The 20796-nt window shown below is 35.7% G+C and overlaps 1 protein-coding gene across 1 annotated transcript in view; it reads left to right on the top strand.

The window, feature by feature from the left end:
* Positions 1 to 20589, top strand: part of LOC131079876 (methionine aminopeptidase 2B) — a 132681-nt gene extending 112092 nt beyond the window's left edge. The window contains exons 9-12 of the mRNA XM_058017916.2: positions 7686 to 7782; positions 18494 to 18637; positions 18810 to 19027; positions 19997 to 20589. Of these exons, the coding sequence (XP_057873899.1) occupies positions 7686 to 7782; positions 18494 to 18637; positions 18810 to 19027; positions 19997 to 20107 (570 nt within the window). The 3' untranslated portion in view covers positions 20108 to 20589. The remainder of the gene's footprint in view (positions 1 to 7685; positions 7783 to 18493; positions 18638 to 18809; positions 19028 to 19996) is intronic.
* Positions 20590 to 20796: the final 207 nt, after the last annotated feature.

The raw sequence follows: 20796 nt of genomic DNA on the forward strand, positions 1-20796 counted from the left end.
AATGAACATAGGAATCACAAACTCTGACTTCCCCGGGCCCTCTCCCGATCACTCCTCTGTGAGGCAGTCCTGCATATTCAAAACTCCTGATCAAGGCATATATGATGTATGAACTCATGTGGAAGGACTTGGCAGCCTTCAGTCTCCTTAACTGCACGTCCAAGCAATGGCTAATCATTCTAGCCCAATGAATTGTTCCTTTTCCTTGAACTATCACTTGGATGAAGTAGAACATCCACTTCTCAAAATAGAAGGCTTGAGGAGACCCTGTAACTCGGTTGAGTAATGTTATCAAATCTCTGTACTCCTCCTGGAAGTCGATCCTATGTGGTGTGTTGGGAATCTTGCTCAGGCGAGGACGACTTTTGAGTAACCAATTCTTGTTGACGATGCTTAAGCAAGTGTCTGGATCATCTTCATACATGGACCTGGCTCCTTCTAAGCTTTTATAAATCATATCTTTATGTTCTGGCAAGTGAAGAGCTTCACTGATAGCTTCTTCTGAAAGATAAGCAAAAGTGTCTCCCTCCTTGGACACTATCAATCTGGACTGTGGATCATAATGGCGAGCACACTCGATCATCAACTCATGGCACTGGATTGCTGGAGGGAAGCCGGCCGCCTTGATAATGCCACTTTCAATTATTCTCCTTGCGACAGGTGATGGCTTGCCAATGTAAGGGACCTCTCGAAACTTCCTCACACTGAAGTTTCCCAAGTTGGTATCTCCAATGTTGCTCCATTTAGACACGATCTTGGTCTCCAATTCTTCGTTCTTCTGATCTTCCTTCATGAGGGCTGGACGACTGGTAGATGCTCCTGTCTTCGGGGTCGCCATCGTGACACCTACACAACATTTCATAATGAGTAATAGATTTTGCAATATAGAAATATAGACTAGATTAAAGATAGAATTTAGGAAACTTCATGATAAGTCTTTGAGTTATCATTTCCTAAATACGATTGAGCTACTGGAAATTCAAAATTTCAAAATTCAAAATTCAAGACTGAGACTAGGACGATTCAAAATTCAAAATTTGGACAAGGGAGATCTTGCCATACCTTTCTGGAGAACTAACTCTAAAAAGAAGCAAAATTAGGAAATTCGCCTAGGCAAAATGAAGATTGAAGTCTTCAACGTGAGCTTCCTTTAGCAAATGCGTCTCCTTTATTAACTTCACCACCTTGAGGGCAAATTCGCTCCACCATAAACAAAGTTCGCACTCCTCTTGATGAGATCTCGCACTTCCTTATTCGCCTCTCCAAATCGCATATGAACAATGATTGAATGATGGTTAAAACATGCTCACATACCTTCATTATATAGGCGCTCACCTCTTTGCAATCCCTATAGGCCGACTTGGAAATAAGGCAAATAATAATAAAATTTAAATAAAAAGAGGAGGCCGACTTTTGTAAAAACATTAAAATAAAACCCAAGTGCTCTCCTTTTATTTATTTTAATAATTAATTAATTTTAATGCCTTTGTATTTAATAATTTCGATTTTTAAAAAAGGCTAAATTAATCATTAAATGCCTCATGCGCTATTTTTTAAATGCTAATTCAATTAAATATTTCAGGTTTTATCGATTTTTTAGCATTTAATGCATTTCGAAAATATTGGCGCCTAATCATGGGAGGATTTTGGAATATTAACAATATCGCTCTGGTCCCTGGCAGAGGGACAGGAGCGAACTTTGTGTTTGAGCTCAAAATTGTTGACTTTCGACGTTAACCCCTTGTTCATCGTCTTCCTAAAGACATTTTCGATCTTGCATGTCCTTGCCTTGACGTGGTCTAGGAAGGAAATGATTGTTTTGATGAATATCGCCCTGGTCCTCCAGTGAAGGACAGGAGCGAACTTTTGTTCCTTGTGCTAATCCTTGATCATATCAACTTTCAATTGCTTTCAAAATGTAAAATAGTGTCTCTTACTCCTTCTTGAACGTTTGAAACGGAAGTGACACCTCAAAATTGGACACACTTGCATATTTCGCTCTAGTCCCTTGGAGAGGGACAGGAGCGCCTTAGTCATTTCTCATCACTTTCGTGGTCTCTGTAACCTTGCTTTCCTTCGAAGCACCTCCAACATCTTCGCCACCTTGTGCCTTGGCTTGGATCCGACCAAACTTGGAAGGGACGACTTGATAATCTATATTTCGCCCTGGTCCCTGGCAGAGGGACAGGAGCGATTTTGCCCCTATAGGCTAAGTCATTCATTGCCAACGTTTAAAACTATCTTCAATGGACTCATTATGCTCCCCTTCACTCATCTCCAACATGAAACTTGTTCTAACTTTGTGGGAAATTTGCTTCATGAGGAAATCGCTCTGGTCCCTTGGAGAGGGACAGGAGCGCCTAGGACAAAATATGTTTCACTTTGCGTCTTGCAACCTTCAAAATCATCTTCAATGGAACGACTACGCCTTCTTTTATTTGCCTCAAACTTAAAACTTTCTTCCTCTTCGCCAAAAACTTGTCCTCTAAGAAAATCGCTCTGGTCCCTTGGAGAGGGACAGTAGCGCCTTGGGCAATTTCATCAAGTTCTCGAGTTTTTTACAACTTCGTTCTTTTTTGAGGCATTCCAAACATCTTTACCATCCTGCCCTTTTGCCTGGACTTAACCAAATCCGGAAGGGAATGCTAGATAATGTATATTTCGCCCTGGTCCTTGACTGAAGGACAGGAGCGATTTTGTATTTATTAGCTCAATTGTGTTTCGCCAACTTTCAAAATTCATCTTTGACGGATTGGTTGGGTCGTCCTTCATTCATCTCTAGCTTGAAATTCGCTTTTCCTTGGTCCAAAACTTGTCCTTTGAGAAAATCGCTCTGGTCCCTTGGAGAGGGACAGGAGCTATCTTTAAAATTCGCCTTGGTCTCTGACAGAGGGACAGGAGCGAACTTGACTTTTTGGGTAAATTTTCTCCTTCGGGGTCCATTCAAGTCATATTCAATAGGCAAAACGTACCTTCCTTGATCTCTTCCAAATCGCGAAAATCATTTAATCTTGCAAAAATAAGGCAAACTTGGTGTTCAAGCTCCGGTCCTTCAGTGAGGGACAGGAGCGATTTTGTCATTTTAGCACATTTCCTTGTTTGCAAATTACTTCAAATTATATTCAATGGACAAAAGATGCCCTCCTTGATCTCTTCCAATCCAAAAATCGTCTTGGTCCTGCAAAGACAGTGCAATTTTGAGAAACAAGCTCCGGTCCTTCAGTGAGGGACAGGAGCGATTTTTGTCCTTAAGGCCAAATGTTCAACTTTCATTGCAAATGACTAAGTCTGGATACTCCATTAGGTTGATTTCATCTCTTATTGCGTCCTTGATGCCTTAATTTTGATCAACTAAGACCAAAAATGGTCTAAGTAGGCCATTTCGCCCTGGTCCCTGGCTGAGGGACAGGAGCGATTTAACCTTAATCCTTGAAATTTGCCATTTTTGAGTCTCAAAATCTTCAAAAACCCCCTATTTATGTTCAACTGCATCTCTTGGCGACCCTGCACAAGACAAATGAAACAAGTCAATGACCAAGATGCATAAAATACTAATTTCGCCCTGGTCCTTGACTGAAGGACAGGAGCGATTTTGCCTCTATAGGCCAAAATATCAAGAATTTAGGCTTTCAGCTACTTCACAAGGCATAATTAGGTCATCTCCAAGGCCAGGGGTCACTTATCAAACTTTCCAAAATTTGGTCAAAATTCACCCAGACAAAATTGCACAATTCCATCACTAACACTTAGGCAAAATTTGAACTTGCTTTCAAAATCCTGACTGGACCTAGTCAGACACACCTGACACCCTGACAGACTCATCCTATTTCAAAATTGCAATTCATGCGAGGATGCTCAATAATCTTCAAAATTTGACTGGACTTCGGCTTGAAAATATCAACAGGAGACCCTAAGGCTTAGCCCTAGTCCAGACGACTCACTCACTTACTCAAAACCCTAAAAGCAGAGAGAAGAACAGGCAAAACCGAGCAAAAAAGAGGGGGTCCCCATTTTAATGGGGCGATGTGTGAAATGGTCACAACACTACCTTTGGAGAGGTGTATGAGTGCATTGATTCTATGCTTGATTAGATGAGGGTGGTTGTGCTAGTGAAGAACCCCACTTTAGCATTCTACAATGGTACATTCGGCCAATCATTCAACATAGATGGGACAAGCTCAACACTCCCTTGAATATGGCTGCCTATGTATTGAGTCCTAAGTGGTACAAAGCTAGACCTGGTAGAGTTACATCGATTCAGGATGATGAGGTAAAGGTAGGGTCCTTTAGATGCATTGATAAGATGTATGATGCTAAAAATGTCGGCATGATTCGCACTGAGTGGACCAAATTTGCCACTCTTAGGGGTTATTTAGATGCGGCTAAGATGGATATAGCAACTATGGCACAGGAGGACCCACTTTGTGGTGGAATCATCATGGTCAAAATATTTTGACTACCACTCTAGCAATTCGTTTGCTATCTCAGGTTCCTAGTTCTTCAACTACTGAGAGGAACTGGTCTACATATAGCTTCATCCACTCTCTTAAGAGGAGAAGACTTACCTCTAGGAGAGTAGAGAAGCTTGTGGTTGTACATAGTGCTTTGCGTCTCTTTGACCGCAAGACACTTGTGTACGAAGAGATTCTAGTAGCATGATGGGATGTAGAGCCAAAGGAGCCATCACAGGTTGATGAGGATGCTACCACTTCAGATGCAGGGCTGGTTGGTGTTAGTTTGGGGGATCTTGGTGTTAGTTTGGGGTATCTTGATTGTGAGGAGTCCAGTGATGAGGTGTTTGTAGATAATTACAGGCCTCCCTTAACTACATTTTGACATTTGGTGCTTATTTTGATATCATGTTACTCATTGTAATCATCTTAATGATATTTTCGATATAATAGAAATCTCCATTTTGACAATCTCATTTGACAAATTTTATTTAGTATATAAGAATTCTTAGTATTTTACTATTTAGCATTTGCAACTTTGCTATTTTCGTAATTTGTCAAAGTTTCATTTGAAATGCAATTCTCATACATATTTTCATAACTAATCAGGTGCTCATATGATAGGATATGCATACATATTGGACAGCAAAAAATTGAGGGTTTTTTCCTCATTGACAATGAAACATGGTGCAGATCAGTAATTCATATATGTAGACATTGCCCCTGCCTGTTTATTTATTTCATTACAAGTTCTATCTTTGGAGCGTTCCATCTAGATATAGGAAACTTATGTTATAAAGAGCAGTAATCAAATGTGCCTATCCACAAAAGAAGCCATCCCAGCAGGTAGGTATTATGAGATAAGACATTCTAGCACATTTGGGTGGGAGGTTAGAATCAAAGCTTACAAACTGAAAACAATTTTAGGTTTGGGTTTTGGGTAAAGGGGTGCGGGGGTCCTTTTGGACCCCCTGATCCTCCCCTTTATTATTTATTTTCTGTTTTATTTTTCAATTGAGACTTTTGTGTGCTGGGTTGTAGGGGACTGCTAACATACCCTGCTGTCCCCTGTCCAAATTTCGCTGTATTGGAAATATTTCCTAAATTTATGAAAATTTGGGGATCACCTTTCCAAGTCCCCAAAACATCCCCTAAAGGGGATGGGTTCAATTTTGTAGGGGAAGTGTCCCTAGGGAACATAGATTTGTATAAAATGGCCAAACTCCATCAAGGAGACATTTCCTTCTACTATGATTATATATTTTGAACCTAGCTATCGCATAGTTTTACACTGCAAGAAATAAATCAGTTGCCAAAATTTAAAAATTTGGGTTCTTGGTGAGAACTGAAGAGTCACTACTTTGGATAATGATACATCTCTGCTGGAATTTGAAATGTATAGTCAAATAAAGACAAACATATTATAAAACTGAAAACGTTTGTTGGAGTTATTTGATTCTGTATCTTTACTTGTCAAGGTCATAACTCCAAGCGCTTTGCTTGGTAAGCTCAGGCCACAAATTAATTAATCTAGGTTGGAAAATAGCAAAAGTAAACACCAATGGTTGCATTGCCAAATTCTAACATGAAGTGCCTAAAAAATTCTATGTTACCAGGTTTGCCTGCTGCCAGGCCAGATTTGGGTTCGTTTTGCACCGGATCCAAGTACCGGTCCATTTTGCCCGTGGGCCCCAGCAGGGTTCTGCAATTTGGCCAAAAAAAGATTTTTACATACTGGTAGGGGTCTGTAAGTTAAAATCGGAGTTGAATATTATTAATAATTGAGGGTTTTTGTTGTACTTTGCTACAATATCAGTTATATCATTTGGATATATAATGGTTTAATAATTTGTTGTTGTTATATATCTTCTAGTTGCATCTGCTATCACATTATGCCGACATTATTTATTGTTGGATTTGCTGCAACATCCATGATATTTGATGTATGACGGTTTCCCATATTTATTTTTGATATATATATATATATATGTGTGTGTGTGTGTGTGTGTGTATTGTACAGACAAACCCAAAACCCAAATTTTTCTTAGACAAACCCACAAACTGGATCCACAAACCAGAACCAGGATCAGTACCATAACGGACAACTTGAAAAAATTTAAAATACACATGTATAAAAGTATTGAATCTTCTTTCTTTTTTCATAAATCTTGAAAGTGCTGTCTAAAACTACCACACGATGGCAAGTGCATCTAAATTTTCATACCTTAATAAGGAAATTGGAAGGCAGTGAGGAGGTGAGGTGGATGGCAAAGAATAGAAAGACCATTTTCAAAATTTTCAAAGAATTTGAAGGAAATATGGAATTCAAGGTGAGAGCCATCTTTTTGTTTTCATGGTAAAAACAGATTTTACATAAAGCATCTTCCAAGATGCATATAAACTTGGGATAAGACCTAAACAGATAAGTAGTATCAAAGGGACAGAGACTGAAACTAGAAATATTATCATTGGTTATTGGGCCTAATCCAAAAATATTGCCTTAGTATTATCAGAAATGCATAGGAGGACAATAATGAAACATTTGAGTCTATATATGAGTAACTTTATCATTGGCTATCAGTTCTTATCTAAGAAACATTGTCATGGTCCTGTTTCTACCCCTTAGGTGGATTGCTGTGTTACAATCAAATCAAAATTGCAGAGGTCATGCTGATGATCAGTTTTATGAAAGATTGTGAGTCTATACATACAATATGATGTCATTCGAATCTACTGGCTGCAGGAGTGGCTGTTTTTGGATGAATTATAATACAATTATAATGATGACTTTAGGCTTAGCCATTGTACGCCATTGCAATATTGGGCAAATGGAGAATTCATATGCTGAGCTTCAATTTTGTTTTTTGGTTGCACATAGTTTTTTTGACTAAAATTTTAGCTGTTGTATGACTTTTTTTTATTGTCTGAGAAGGGTAATTTATATGTTACACTTGTAATGCTAAACGTTTCTTAAGTATATAATCAAATATTTTTTAAAGAATTTCAAAACATTTGATGTTTTTATTTTGTGGGATTTTAGGACTCCCTGTAGTAATTCTCAAAACATCCAGAGTGATCAATTTTCCATCAGTCATCTCTTCTACCTTTCTCTCATGCATGTTAGTAATATTCACAGGACAGGGGACTTCTACAGCACACAAACAAACTTCTCTGCAAATTATAATATTAATTTTATATATATCAAGTGTAATAGTTTGCTTTTTTTCAATTCAGGAAGCTGGCATCGATGTTCGTTTATGTGATGTTGGTGCAGCAATCCAAGAAGTTATGGAGTCCTATGAAGTTGAAATTAATGGCAAGATGTTTCAAGGTACACAAATAATCATCATTTTCAATGTTAATATATGTATATATGCATACACTTTTCTGCCTTGTATTTTTATACCCAATATCTAAAAATTGCCAAACTATCTCTGGTTTTGGTCCAATCATTATGCCAGTCTGTTGGCAATATCCAGAATTGACCAAGATAGACTGAGGCTTATGAAGGGAAAATGTAGGCTGGCCTAAAACCGATAAGAATTGAGACTCTGTACTGGAGTACACAATGTATAACCAATCCTCCTAAGTCCTATGCATATTGTCAATTTTCTGTCAGGTCAAATTGAGTTGCTTTCCTTAAATCTTCATTGTGTTTTCATGCTTTGTTGAAGTATGATATATGGTTATTCATTTCTCATTTCTCCTGCAGATGCCTTACATTTTAATAATGTGTCCGAGCTTCTTTATTGAATACTTGTGTGCATGGATATTTGCACACATTCTTGGAAATATTTACTGTTCTTCATGGTTTTGGATCATTATTTTTGTTTGTACCATAACTATAGTTTAGTCCTTATGATACCGGTAATGTGATACCAGTTTCTTGAAAATGTTTTGGGCTAAGGAATAGGGCAAGTGCTATGTCAAAAGTGGCACATCGGACACCTGTAGGCAGATAACATAGTATTTCCTTATCGCAAACATTTCTATGTGAACTTGTCTCCCAGTTGTTTGTTTGGTTGAACATATTTATTTCAGTGTCTCACATTTATAATTGTACAGTAACAATGAGTTTCTTAGTATTTATACATGGATGATGCTTTGAAAGTTTATGGATGGTAGAAGCCTACAAAATCTTCTTGATCCATTTGAAATCTGCTTCAACCAACAATGAACCAGTATCTTGTTATGTACCTGTAGAAAATCGCATTATAGTTAAGCTCTTATTCAAATAGAACATTCACACAAGAAACAGTGGATTCATAAACTCCACAGCTCTAGATTTCTAACTCAAGGAAACTCATGTCATCTGCCATATTACACTTGGTGTGTGTTATCACAAAAGTTTGCACCCTTGCTGAGCTATTAACTCGGCAACCTTGTGAAGCATGGAAACAACCCCGAAGTGTGGGACCTTGCGCGAGGGGGGTTGAATCTCCGGAGAAGGCCGGCTTCCTTCTCAATCTAGGTGCAAGTGTTGAACCAACTCGACACTTCAAAACTGACTTCTAAACCTATCCTAACAGCTTGCAAAGGAAAGAGAAGAGAGAATTGCTTAAAATGAAAGGAGGTGATGCACCAAGAAGAGATAGTTCCTCTCCCTACCGAAATGATACAAAGAATTAAGTAAAAACACCTAGGAAATGCACAAACTTCAATTGTATAAGTGATCCCAATACGTGTGTGGAGGTTAGAATTTGCTAAGTGTCAAGAGGGGAGAAGGATTCCCACAAGTCACACTCAGAAAACAAGCTAACACAGCATACATGTCAAAAAAAATCACAAAATGCACTTATAATGGAGGTAAGAACACATACACAGCATGAATAAGTTGAAAGAAGGCAAGAATGGTGATCTTCAATTAATTTGAGGTCAAAAGCCAATCTTGCAGTTGTAAAAATGCAAAAAAAAAGATTACAAGTCTTTTAAGAGAAGAGAAGAGCATAAGAAAGCTCAAGGCAACAGGGAGAGAACCCTTTACAATGAGGCTTAACAACCTTATATAGAAAAATGGATTATAATGGTGATCATGACCCTTGCATGTCAGTCTAGAAGTGCAGGGAAGTGCATGCACTTGGTTTGTACATGCAAGCAACCTAGCCATACCACCAAAGGCAACTGAAAGGAAATACAAGAGCAAGGAAAGAATAATAAAATCCAAGTAAGTTTATTGATAAAGTAAATGTTACCAAGAGAAATGCAAAAAACCTTGGAGCAATCACCCAAATGTGAAGGAGGAGGCACAAGAACTTTTGAAAGGGGGAAAACAAAGAAAAACCCCTTGTGATATTATGAATGAGGCAATGCCTAAAATGAGAGAGAGAAAGAGCAAGAAGCTCTTTACAATAATTTCATTAAGAAGAAATGAGAGAGGAGACATCTCTTAAATAGAGATGAGGAGAGGAGTTACAAAGTAACTTCCAAATCTATTAATGCCACCATTCATAAAATGTGTGTGCCATGTGTCCACATCCTCTTATGGAGGAAATCTAATATTCCTTAATAAAGGAAAATAAAAGAAATGACTTGTCCTCACACATGTACTAGAGGACAAATTACATGTAGGAATTCCAAAGGAATATCCTAAACTAAATACAAATAAACCTAAGCCAAGTAAAGATTAAATATTCTAACACCCCCTCTTAAGCTTTACTTGGAGAGTTTACATCAAACCCTTCAATGGGTTGCAAAAAAAGATTTTTACAATGAAATTGGAACTTTTCTTTACAAAGTGGCTTGGTCAAAATATCTGCAACTTGGTCTTCCCCCTTGCAATAGAGGAGTGAAACTTGCTTGTCTTCAATTTGTTCTCTAATAAAGTGGTGTTGGAGAGCAATGTGTTTTGTCCTTGCATGGAAAACTGGATTTTTAGCCAAGGCAATGGCACTTTGGTTGTCACAATACAATTGAGTTGGTTCGTGTTGAGGTAGACCCAAATCTTCAAGTAGTCGTCTAAGCCACAAGACTTCTTTGGAAGCATTAGTGCATCCTTTGTACTCAGCTTCAGTGGATCCAAGAGAGGTAGATTGTTGCTTTTTACTATTCCAAGAAATTGCTGCTGAACCAACAAAAAAACAATAACCACAAGTAGATTTCCCATCATTGGGATCTCCACCTAGATTGGAATCAGTAAAACCTTTTAAAGTAAAATCGGAATTTGCATCATAAAACAAACCTACATTAATAGTTCCTTTAATATATCTTAAAATTCTTTTAGCAACTTTAAAGTGTGTTTGTTGAGGTTTAGACATGAATCTTGAAACCAAACCAACACTATAAGCAATATCTGGCCTAGTAAGAGTTAAATAATTCAAACTTCCAACTAATTGTCTATACAAAGTAGGATCAACAAGAGGAGTTTGCTTATCAAGCATTAACTTAGTGCCTAATTCAATAGGGATTGAAACATGGTGTGCATCATTCATGTTAAACTTATCTATGAGATCTTGAGCATATTTACTTTGAGATAAGAAAATTCCTTTAGAGGTTTGCCAAATTTGCATTCCTAAGAAATAATGTAAAAGACCTAAATCAGTCATTTGAAAATTTTGATTAAGTTGAAACTTAATATCAGAAATCAAGGTATTGGAACTTGAAGTAAGAATCAAATCATCTACATACAAGATAATAATGATAATATCATCTTCACTATGTTTAATATACAAGTTAGGATCATTTTACTTCTAATAAAGCCTTGAGAAAGAAAGAATGCATTAATCTTTGAATACCACTCCCTAGGGGATTGCTTTAATCCATAAATTGATTTCTTTAATTTATAAACTAAGTGTGCATTACCTTCTATAATAAAACCAAGAGGTTGAGACATATAAATTTCTTCATGTAAATCACCATTAAGAAAAGTACTTTTAACATCCATTTGGTGAATAGGCCAATTCATTCTAGAAGCTAAAGCAAGCACAAGTTTAATTGTAGGCATTTTAGCAACAGGAGCAAAAGTTTTAGTATAATCTAAGCCTTCAATTTGAGAAAAACCTCTAGCAACTAATCTAGCTTTAAATTTACTAACTTGATTATTAGCATTCAATTTAGTTTTATAAAGCCACTTGCAAGAAACAAGATTTTTACCATGAGGCAAGGGAACTAAATCCCAAGTTTGGTTAGAAGTTAAAGTATCATATTCTTCCTTCATTGTTTTTTGCCAATGTGGTTGATTTTTAGCTTGATCAAATGTTTTAGGATCATTAGAATTCATAATAGTAGTCATTAAAGCATAATTACAATAATTAACTCTTCGAGCTTGAAGTCTATCCATTCTAGCTAAGTATTCATCACTATCTTGAATTAAAGATTTGAACCATTTAGGTCTTCTTTTAGAAGTAATGGATTCATCACTAGAAGAAGAGTCATGAGGAGTAAAGTTATTATTATCATCATCACTATCACTAGAAGGAATAGAAAGAGATGCATGAGGAGTAGGGTTAAGAGAAGGAGGTTGGTCCTCCACAAGCACAACTTTGCTTTGAGCAAGTTCATCATCCTCCACTTTAGAACAATCATGAATGCCTTTTTCTGCAATACAAACATCTCTTGCAACTTTTAACTTGTTAGTAATAGGATTGTAAACTCTATAACCTTTAGTATTTTCATCATAACCAACAAAAATAAAAGGAGAAGATTTAGCATCTAATTTTTTTCTTTTCTCCTTAGGTTTGTGAACATAAGCTATGGAACCAAAAATTCTTAAATTCTACAAATTGGGCTTTCTACCAGACCAAGCTTCTTCGGGAGTTTTATCCTTTAAGGCTTTGGTAGGTGTTCTATTAATTAAATAAGTTGCACAAGCCATAGCTTCAGCCCAAAACTTGTAATCCACATTTTTTGCATGCAATAAACATCTAGCTATTTCAACAATTGTCCTATGCTTCCGTTCCGCCACACCATTTTGTTGTGGTGTATAAGGAACGGTAAGCTCATGTTTAATTCCAAAAGATTTCAAATAAGCATTAAATGCATTATTGACATATTCTCTTCCATTGTCAGTACGAAGAATCTTAATTTTAGAACCAGATTGCCTTTTTACAAACACATGAAATTCAGTAAACACATCAAGCACTTGATCCTTACTATGAAGGAAATATATCCATGTTCTCCTTGAAAAATCATCAACAAAGGTAAGAGCATACCTTGAACCTTAGATGGAGGGATTCTCCATGGGACCCAAGAGATCACTATGAACTAGATGCAATTTAGTATATGCCCTCCAAGATTGACCATGAGGAAAGGGTTCCCTATGCATCTTACCACTCATGCAACCATTGCAAACAATTTGAGAAGGAACAATACTAGGCAATCCATCAACCATATTTGCTTTTTGCATCAATGAAATATAATCAGAATTGAGATGGCCAAGTCTTTCATGCCATATAGTAAAATCAACAGTAGTAAGCAAAGAATACTTTGGAGGAGCAAATTCATAGAACTTGAATAAGTTATCACTATCCATTTTAGCAGTAGCAATAACATGATTAGTATTTGGATCAATGATATAACATATGCCCCTATAAAAGTTAATCTTATAATCTTGACAAAGTTTAGGAACTGAAATCAAATTTGATTTTAATTCAGGAACATAAAGAACATCATGTAATTTCCCATTAGGAACATTCACATCACCAATAGCTTCAAATTTGCAACTATGATTATTAGCTAATTGAACAGGAATATTAGAAGCATCAGGATGCAAAGATTCAAAACATTTTTTATGAGAGGTAACATGTTGAGATGCACCGGAATCAATAATCCACTCAAGTGGTTGAGAAACATTATAAGTACATGTAAATGCATGACGAGATAAATTACCATTATTATTACCTTTCTTATAATGAGGTTTATGTTGTTGATTATTTTGGTTCATGGGCTTTTTACCATTTTGCTTCTTAAAACAATTATTAGTAATATGTCCATCTTTCCCACAATATGTGCAATGGGGTCTTGTTTTAGAATTATTCCTTTGATTATTGTACAAATTATTATGATTATTATTATGAGAATTGTTATGATAGGATTTAGAATGAGATTGATAATTAGAAGATTTGTGATTATTATTATGATTATGATTATTATTATGATTTTGGTTTTTAGACATAAAAGCATGTTCACTATTTTTAAGAGTACCAAATTGAATTAATTTAACTTCCTCTTGACGTAATAAATTACGAAAAATATCATAAGTTAATTGAGTAGCTAAGCTAGGAATAGCAAGTTGAGCATGAATATTCGTAATAAATTCCTGAAATTGACGAGGAAGACATTTTTTAAGAATAAGATGAATTAAACATAAATCAGCTAGAGTAACTCCTAAACCAGTTAATTGACTATTAATAGAATCAACTTTAATAAGAATTCATCTATAGTTTTAAAATCCGTATACCTGAGATCTTCGAGTTGATCTTGAAGCGGAATTTTTTGGGATTCATTTGAGCTATCATAAGTTGTTTTTAAAATTTCCCAAGCTTCATACGCTTTTGTACAATTTCCAATTAAAACATACAAATCAGGAACCATTGAAATGCCAATTAAACCAAGTGCTTCCTCATTTTGAGCCTTCCATCTATCTTGGTCGGCTTGAGGAGTAGTTGTAGCGGGCTCAAAGGTTTTATTAGTAGCAACATCCAATAAGTGTTTGAAACGAAAAATAAAAGAGATGCGTTTTCCATGAATGATAATTACTACTATTTAACTTAATTTCAGGAATTAAAGTAGACATGATAGCAGAACAAATGAACAAATTATGGTTAGTTAAAAAAAATTGCCCCTTTGATTAAAAAAAATAAAAAATTAACCTCCTTGATTAAAATTGAACCGAATAACAGTAATAACTTTTTCTTTTTTTTTAAATAACAAAATATTTAAAAATATTTATGAAAAAAAAATATTAATTTGAAATTTGTAATAATAAATTTTAAAAACTTAAATTTTAATTAAACAAACTTTATTAAAAAACTTTAAATTTTTAATTAAAAAGAAACTATTTATATAAAAAAGTTTATATAATTAAAAAAATTGTTTTTTTTTTTAAACTTTATAAACTTTTTATATATTAAAAATATGTATAAACTTTTTAATGTATGAATTAATAAGAAAAGAACTTAAACTTTTTATTTTAAATAAAGTAAGCTATACTTTATACGTGGAAGATAAAGACTTAAACTTCCAAACATTTAAAGAGTAAGAATTTTAAAGACTAATGGCATGAAATGAAATACGAACTAATAAATTTTTCAGAAATAACGCATGTAACAAAATGTTACAAAGGAATCAAATGCACAAGCTACTGGTAAAAAAATGATTGATTCAAAGACAGAGGCGTTTTGATTGATTCAAAGACAGAGGCGTTTTGATACAAGGCAGGATGGGCTGAGCACTTTCCACGCTATTAGCGCAATATGTGGACAGTTGAATCTGACGCCAGGGCACCAGAGAGGATGATATGAAACGTTTAAATTTAAAAAAACAGTTATGTAACAAGGCAGAGAATCGAGAGAGACGTAACCACAACAAGATAGAATAAACAAACTTAAAGCCAAAGTTGATGTTACACTTATGCAAAAAACTTATGCACCAAATACGAAAGGAACTGCACTACCAAATGTGAATAGATATGTGCAGATGCAGAACGATATTAGCTTGAAGCAGGAATGAAACAAAGAATTGTAAATAATATACAAATCAGAAATTTTTATTACGAATAGATTTAAAAAAAACTATCAGAAAGATGTAAGATTTAACAAAGATTGAAATAATATTAAAAAAACAAATGACTAAAGTAGAGAGAAACTTAATTAGTTTTAATCTGTAGACAGAAACAATTAGAAAAATAAATCAATGATAACCTGCAAGTGAAATAAAAGTTTAGAACCTGCAAACAAACAGAGAAGCAATGTAATAATAAATCAGATTTGGCGGCAAGCCGACCAAATAGATTAAGGAGGCTGAGTTTGGCGGTAAACCTTCCAAACTATTCACACTAAAAAAAAACCAGAAACTTTGGCGGCAAGCCTTCCAAAGCCACAACTTTAAACCAGAAAGAAGAAACTTTGGCGGCAAGCCTTCCAAAGCTTTTTTTTAATTAGAAAAACTAAAATAGAAGATTAAACCTGCAGGCAAACTTGTTAACAAGTTTGAAAAAAATTTAAAATCTAAAACCAAAACCTGCACAATAGAAAATATTAGAAAAAGAACTTCTCCTCTCAAGAATGCCTCCAACAAGGTGAACTCCACAAAATGGCAACCTTCATCAATCTCAACTTGAAACAAGGATTAGAAACCTGCTCTAATACCATGAAAGGAAATACAAGAGCAAGGAAAGAATAATAAAATCCAAGTAAGTTTATTGATAAAGTAAATGTTACCAAGAGAAATGCAAAAAACCTTGGAGCAATCACCCAAATGTGAAGGAGGAGGCACAAGAACTTTTGAAAGGGGAAAAACAAAGAAAAACCCCTTGTGATATTATGAATGAGGCAATGCCTAAAATGAGAGAGAGAGAGAGAGCAAGAAGCTCTTTACAATAATTTCATTAAGAAGAAATGAGAGAGGAGACATCTCTTAAATAGAGATGAGGAGAGGAGTTACAAAGTAACTCCCAAATCTATGAATGCCACCATTCATAAAATGTGTGTGCCATGTGTCCACATCCTCTTATGGAGGAAATCTAATATTCCTTAATAAAGGAAAATAAAAGAAATGACTTGTCCTCACACATGTACTAGAGGACAAATTACACGTAGGAATTCCAAAGGAATATCCTAAACTAAATACAAATAAATCTAAGCCAAGTAAAGATTAAATATTCTAACAGCAACTCTGAGGAAGGTGGACTGACTAACCTTCCAAAGTCAGACATGACATAAGTCACCAAGCATGGCCCCGTACCTCCCTGATGGAAATTCTGCCAAAAACATTTAATGCACCCTTGTGGCTCCACAAAAGAAAGTGCACAAGTCACCAAGTTGTCGGACATTAAAAGCCTTGAGTGTCGATCACGCCATCTGGAAGTGTCGCCAGTCGGAAGGAAGTTCGGGGACTTCGGAAGTTTGGACTCCCGAAGTGAAGAAGACAAGGGAAGGAACAAGGAACAAGGAACCTCGGGGTTCCGGAGTTCCGGGAAAGAGAGAAGAGAGGAAAAGGAACTTCGGAAAGAAGGCCAAAGGGGAAGATCTTTGGAACCTCGGGGTTCTAGAGATAGAGAGAAGAAAGGGGAAACGAGGAAGAGGACTTCAGAACCTCGGGGTTCCGGAGCTTCGAAGAAAAGAAGGAAGAAAGGCTAGGAGGGAACTTCGGAACCTCGGGGTTCCGGAATTCCGAAGAAGAAAGGGAAAGGGCTAAAGGGAGGAGGGGAACTTCGGAACCTCGGGGTTCTGGAGTTCCGGGCAAAGGAAAGGAAGGCTAGGAACCTCGGAACCTCGGGGTTCCGGGGGAAAAGAGAGAAAGGCTAAGGAGAAGAGGGGCTAAGCTAGGAAAGAACTTCGGAACTTCGGGGTTCCGGATTTCTGGAGAACTGGAGAAAAGCTAAGGGAAGGAAGGGAACTTCGGAACCTCGGGGTTCCGGAGTTCCAGAGAAGGAAAGAAAGTGGATAAGGCAAAGAACTTCGGAACCTCAGGGTTCCAGAGTTCCGGGGAAGAAGGAAAGGCCAAGGGAGGAGCTTCCAGACAAGGCAACACTTCACACTTCATGATTCTTCTCTCCTTGATCAACTGGGGCCATGCTAGTCCATGTAACATATCTCTGATTGGTTCTCACTGATGGACCAAGGGTGTCCTAAAATGACAATAGTGTGCCTGTTGATTTATAAACCTGGGCCGTTGTGGCAATAAATTCCTCAACTTACTGATAGACTGCAGTCTAATGGACAGAATTAGGTTTCAATCTTGATTTTAGTTTTTATTGTTATGATTTTATTGTGCTCCTATCCATGTTTGAACTTATCTTCTGGCTTATGTCTTAATGCTGTGTTTGCTTTCTTTGTTGTTACTATCTTGTTATGGTGTAATTTTGATTTCCATTCCATTACATAATTTAGATTTTATTTTATTCAAGATACAATTTATGATGTTTATGCCTCAATATATTCTTATATTTAAAGAATTTCGTAGTTTCATTTAGCTATATGTACTTCCAAATCTGCATTCTTTTAGAAATTTTATTATTTAATTTTTTAGAAAATTTGGTCATTTAGAAAAGATGCAATTTTGATATGCAGTTCTTAATACCATATATGTTATTAAGAAATTTACTATATTTTTTTAGCGGTTGTTTCAAAACCTAACTTTCATACCTATAAAGTTTAAACGCATTATGCCCTTCCAATTTATTTCATAGTTTTTCCTGTAAGAATTTGTAACAATTTGAACAAAAGCTGCATTAATATTTTGAAGAAATCATTCAGTGGCATCTGTGTGGTATTACCATTGAGGAATAAAAATAAACAGATGATAAAATTCAATTATTAGAATTAGAGTATAGAGTCAAGATGATAGCTATGTTGAAAAGAACAAAGTTATTAGAATTTGTATAGTATGGTACAAAGAGGTTAGATGGAACTATATAAATGTTCAAACAATGTAATTTGGGTGGGGTAGGCTATAGCTGGAATGAAACAATATTCATCACACATGAAACAGTATTAAAATTTCTGTTTTAACAATGTTTCTTTCATCGAGGCTATTGTTTCATATTGCAAGATGAGCATCAGACAACAGTCCAAGACCACAATTTTGTAGATAATATTTTCTATGTAAAACTGTCTACAAAAATGGAATGCTATTTTGAAAAAAGAGTCCTTGGAGGATTTGGAGTTTGTGAGTACTGCTTTATGGAAAGATGAGAAGTTGCATTCAAAGTATAAAGTATATATTTTTTTTCAACTTTTTTCTATGTGCGAAACATGCATAAGAACCCATATATAAAACTAATTTGAAGTATTTTTCACTATCATGTGTAGTTATAGGAATGAGGTTACAGGTCTAATGAGGAGCAATGTTTGGTTGGTTCTGATTCTCTTCTTTGATTATACCAGTTAAAAGCATCCGGAATTTGAATGGGCATAGCATTAAACCTTATCAGATTCATGCTGGAAAGTCTGTTCCTATTGTGAAAGGAGGAGAAGCCACAAAGATGGAAGAGGGGGAGTTGTTTGCGATAGAGACATTTGGTTCAACAGGTATTTAAATATACATTGTACTTAATCATTGATAGTATGTTCTTACTGCTACAAAAAAGAATTCTTAATCATTTATAGTATGTTCTTACTTTTTTTATTGATGTTAGTAAAGTAATGCTAAGATACAGTTCTGCTATTTTAAAACATGCTTATGTAATTTTCCTTTAAACAGGAAAAGGGTATGTCAGGGAAGACTTGGAATGCAGCCATTACATGAAAAACTTTGATGCTGGGCATGTTCCTTTAAGATTAACCCGAGCAAAACAACTTCTTGCGACAATAGATAAGAATTTTTCAACATTACCTTTCTGCCGGCGTTATCTTGATCGCCTGGGAGAAACAAAATATTTGATGGGACTGAGGAGCTTATGTGATGCAGGAATTGTTGAGGTTTGTGTGGTTTAATTTGGCTAATTTATTTTTTCAATGTGTATTAAGATGTCCCAAAAGATTGTTTTTATCTTAAATTTATTATTTTCAATTCTTCTAGCAGTAACTAGGAAACTTCATTTTTTATTCAATTTCCTGTATTTCATACTGATATTATTTATGGTAGTAGGAGGTTGCATGGTGCGCTGTTATGATCTTTGATTTACAAGATTGCAAGGAGGTTCTCAGGCTTGTTGTGTGTTTGCAGCATGTGATGTATTAAAGTATCTGTGATTGAGTTATCTGAGTTCATACATAACTCTCTTTTTGCTTTCTTCCCAGATTGAGTTATTTTCTCTGAGGTTCTGTGGAATTTCTACATTTCAGTGCATATTATAAAATATTACAAGCATAAAATGGCATTTGGATAATTTCTCGCATCCCATACATTATGACTGTGTTCCTTTCTGTTCTTTTTAGTGGCTGCCACTTACATAAAGTACTTGAGTCTCTCAGTTGTGAGTGTAGATGTAATGTTACTAGGGAGAAACTTTTAAAGGTTGGATTTGTCTTCATTTCTGTGTGGTGGTGCATGTTTTCATGAGACTTTTGGGTGCTAAGCCTGAAGTTTCTTCTGATCTTTAGATTAGTAAATTAGATTATGTCTAGCTGAGTTCACTTGGATGCCAAAGTGCAATGCTTTAGTATTTTTAATTCAAATTATAAGCTTTTCTCAATATTGGTATTAACCTTTTTCTCACACTGGATCAATTTGTATTCCCATGAAGATCCTGACTGAAAAAATTGTGCCTTGTAAAATTCTTTTCTTGTCCTTCTATTGGGTACCTTGCTTGGATGCTTTATATACATGTGCAGATTTTTCACTCTGCTCAATTTTTGCAGATGAGTATTTTTCCGTTGAGCATTGATTTTCCCGCTCTGTCTACTGACTAAAACTTGTGGCTTGAATGCCTTTTTATCTATCTGCAGCCATGCCCTCCTCTATGTGATATAAAGGGAAGTTATATAGCACAATTTGAACATACTATTCTGCTTCGACCAACCTGCAAAGAGGTTATATCCAGAGGTGATGATTATTGATGATTTTTCCTCTCCATTTGTCATCTAATACTTCACAAGCTTATTTTAAACTTTGCTGATTGGACATTTTAAATAGCCACACTTCTGGTAAGGAGTGTGCTGATGTCCATGCTCATGGTTGTAATATTTATCATATTCGTACAAGTCTCTATCTGGCCAGAGGGCTTGTAAATGCTACAAATCATCTCCATTTTCTTGTCAATTCTAAAGTTTTCATCCATGTTAGTTTGTGACATAGAAATTGTCTAATTTATACAAACAAGTGATACAAGATGTAGTGCAGAAAATTCAGTAGATCCCCTTTTATATATTTATGTGCACTGGGGCATTGAGCAGTTGCCTGCTAATCGTTAATTTTATTTTTTTTGCTTGCTAATGGTTGTAGACAAGAAGGTGATGGATTCCCTTATTCAAGAATCACTATATACTATTACAACAGATGTATTGTCTTATTTATTTATTTATTGTCAAGAGGTTTGGTATGTTTTTTGGTTAATGTTTTATTTTCTTGAATCACCGGATAAGATTTTTGATTGCATGCATCAGTAACTGTACTAAATATGTTTGAAGACCCCAGCTTTTCTGCAAAAGATAATAATCTGCATCTCCTCAGGTCACCGTGTCCTTATCATAGTGTAGTGTGTTGTTGTATAAATGGCCAATGGTAGATAGCAGGATAATGTAGAAAT

Source organism: Cryptomeria japonica, chromosome 10 (genome assembly GCF_030272615.1).
Source record: "Cryptomeria japonica chromosome 10, Sugi_1.0, whole genome shotgun sequence".
NCBI classification, from domain to species: domain Eukaryota; kingdom Viridiplantae; phylum Streptophyta; class Pinopsida; order Cupressales; family Cupressaceae; genus Cryptomeria; species Cryptomeria japonica.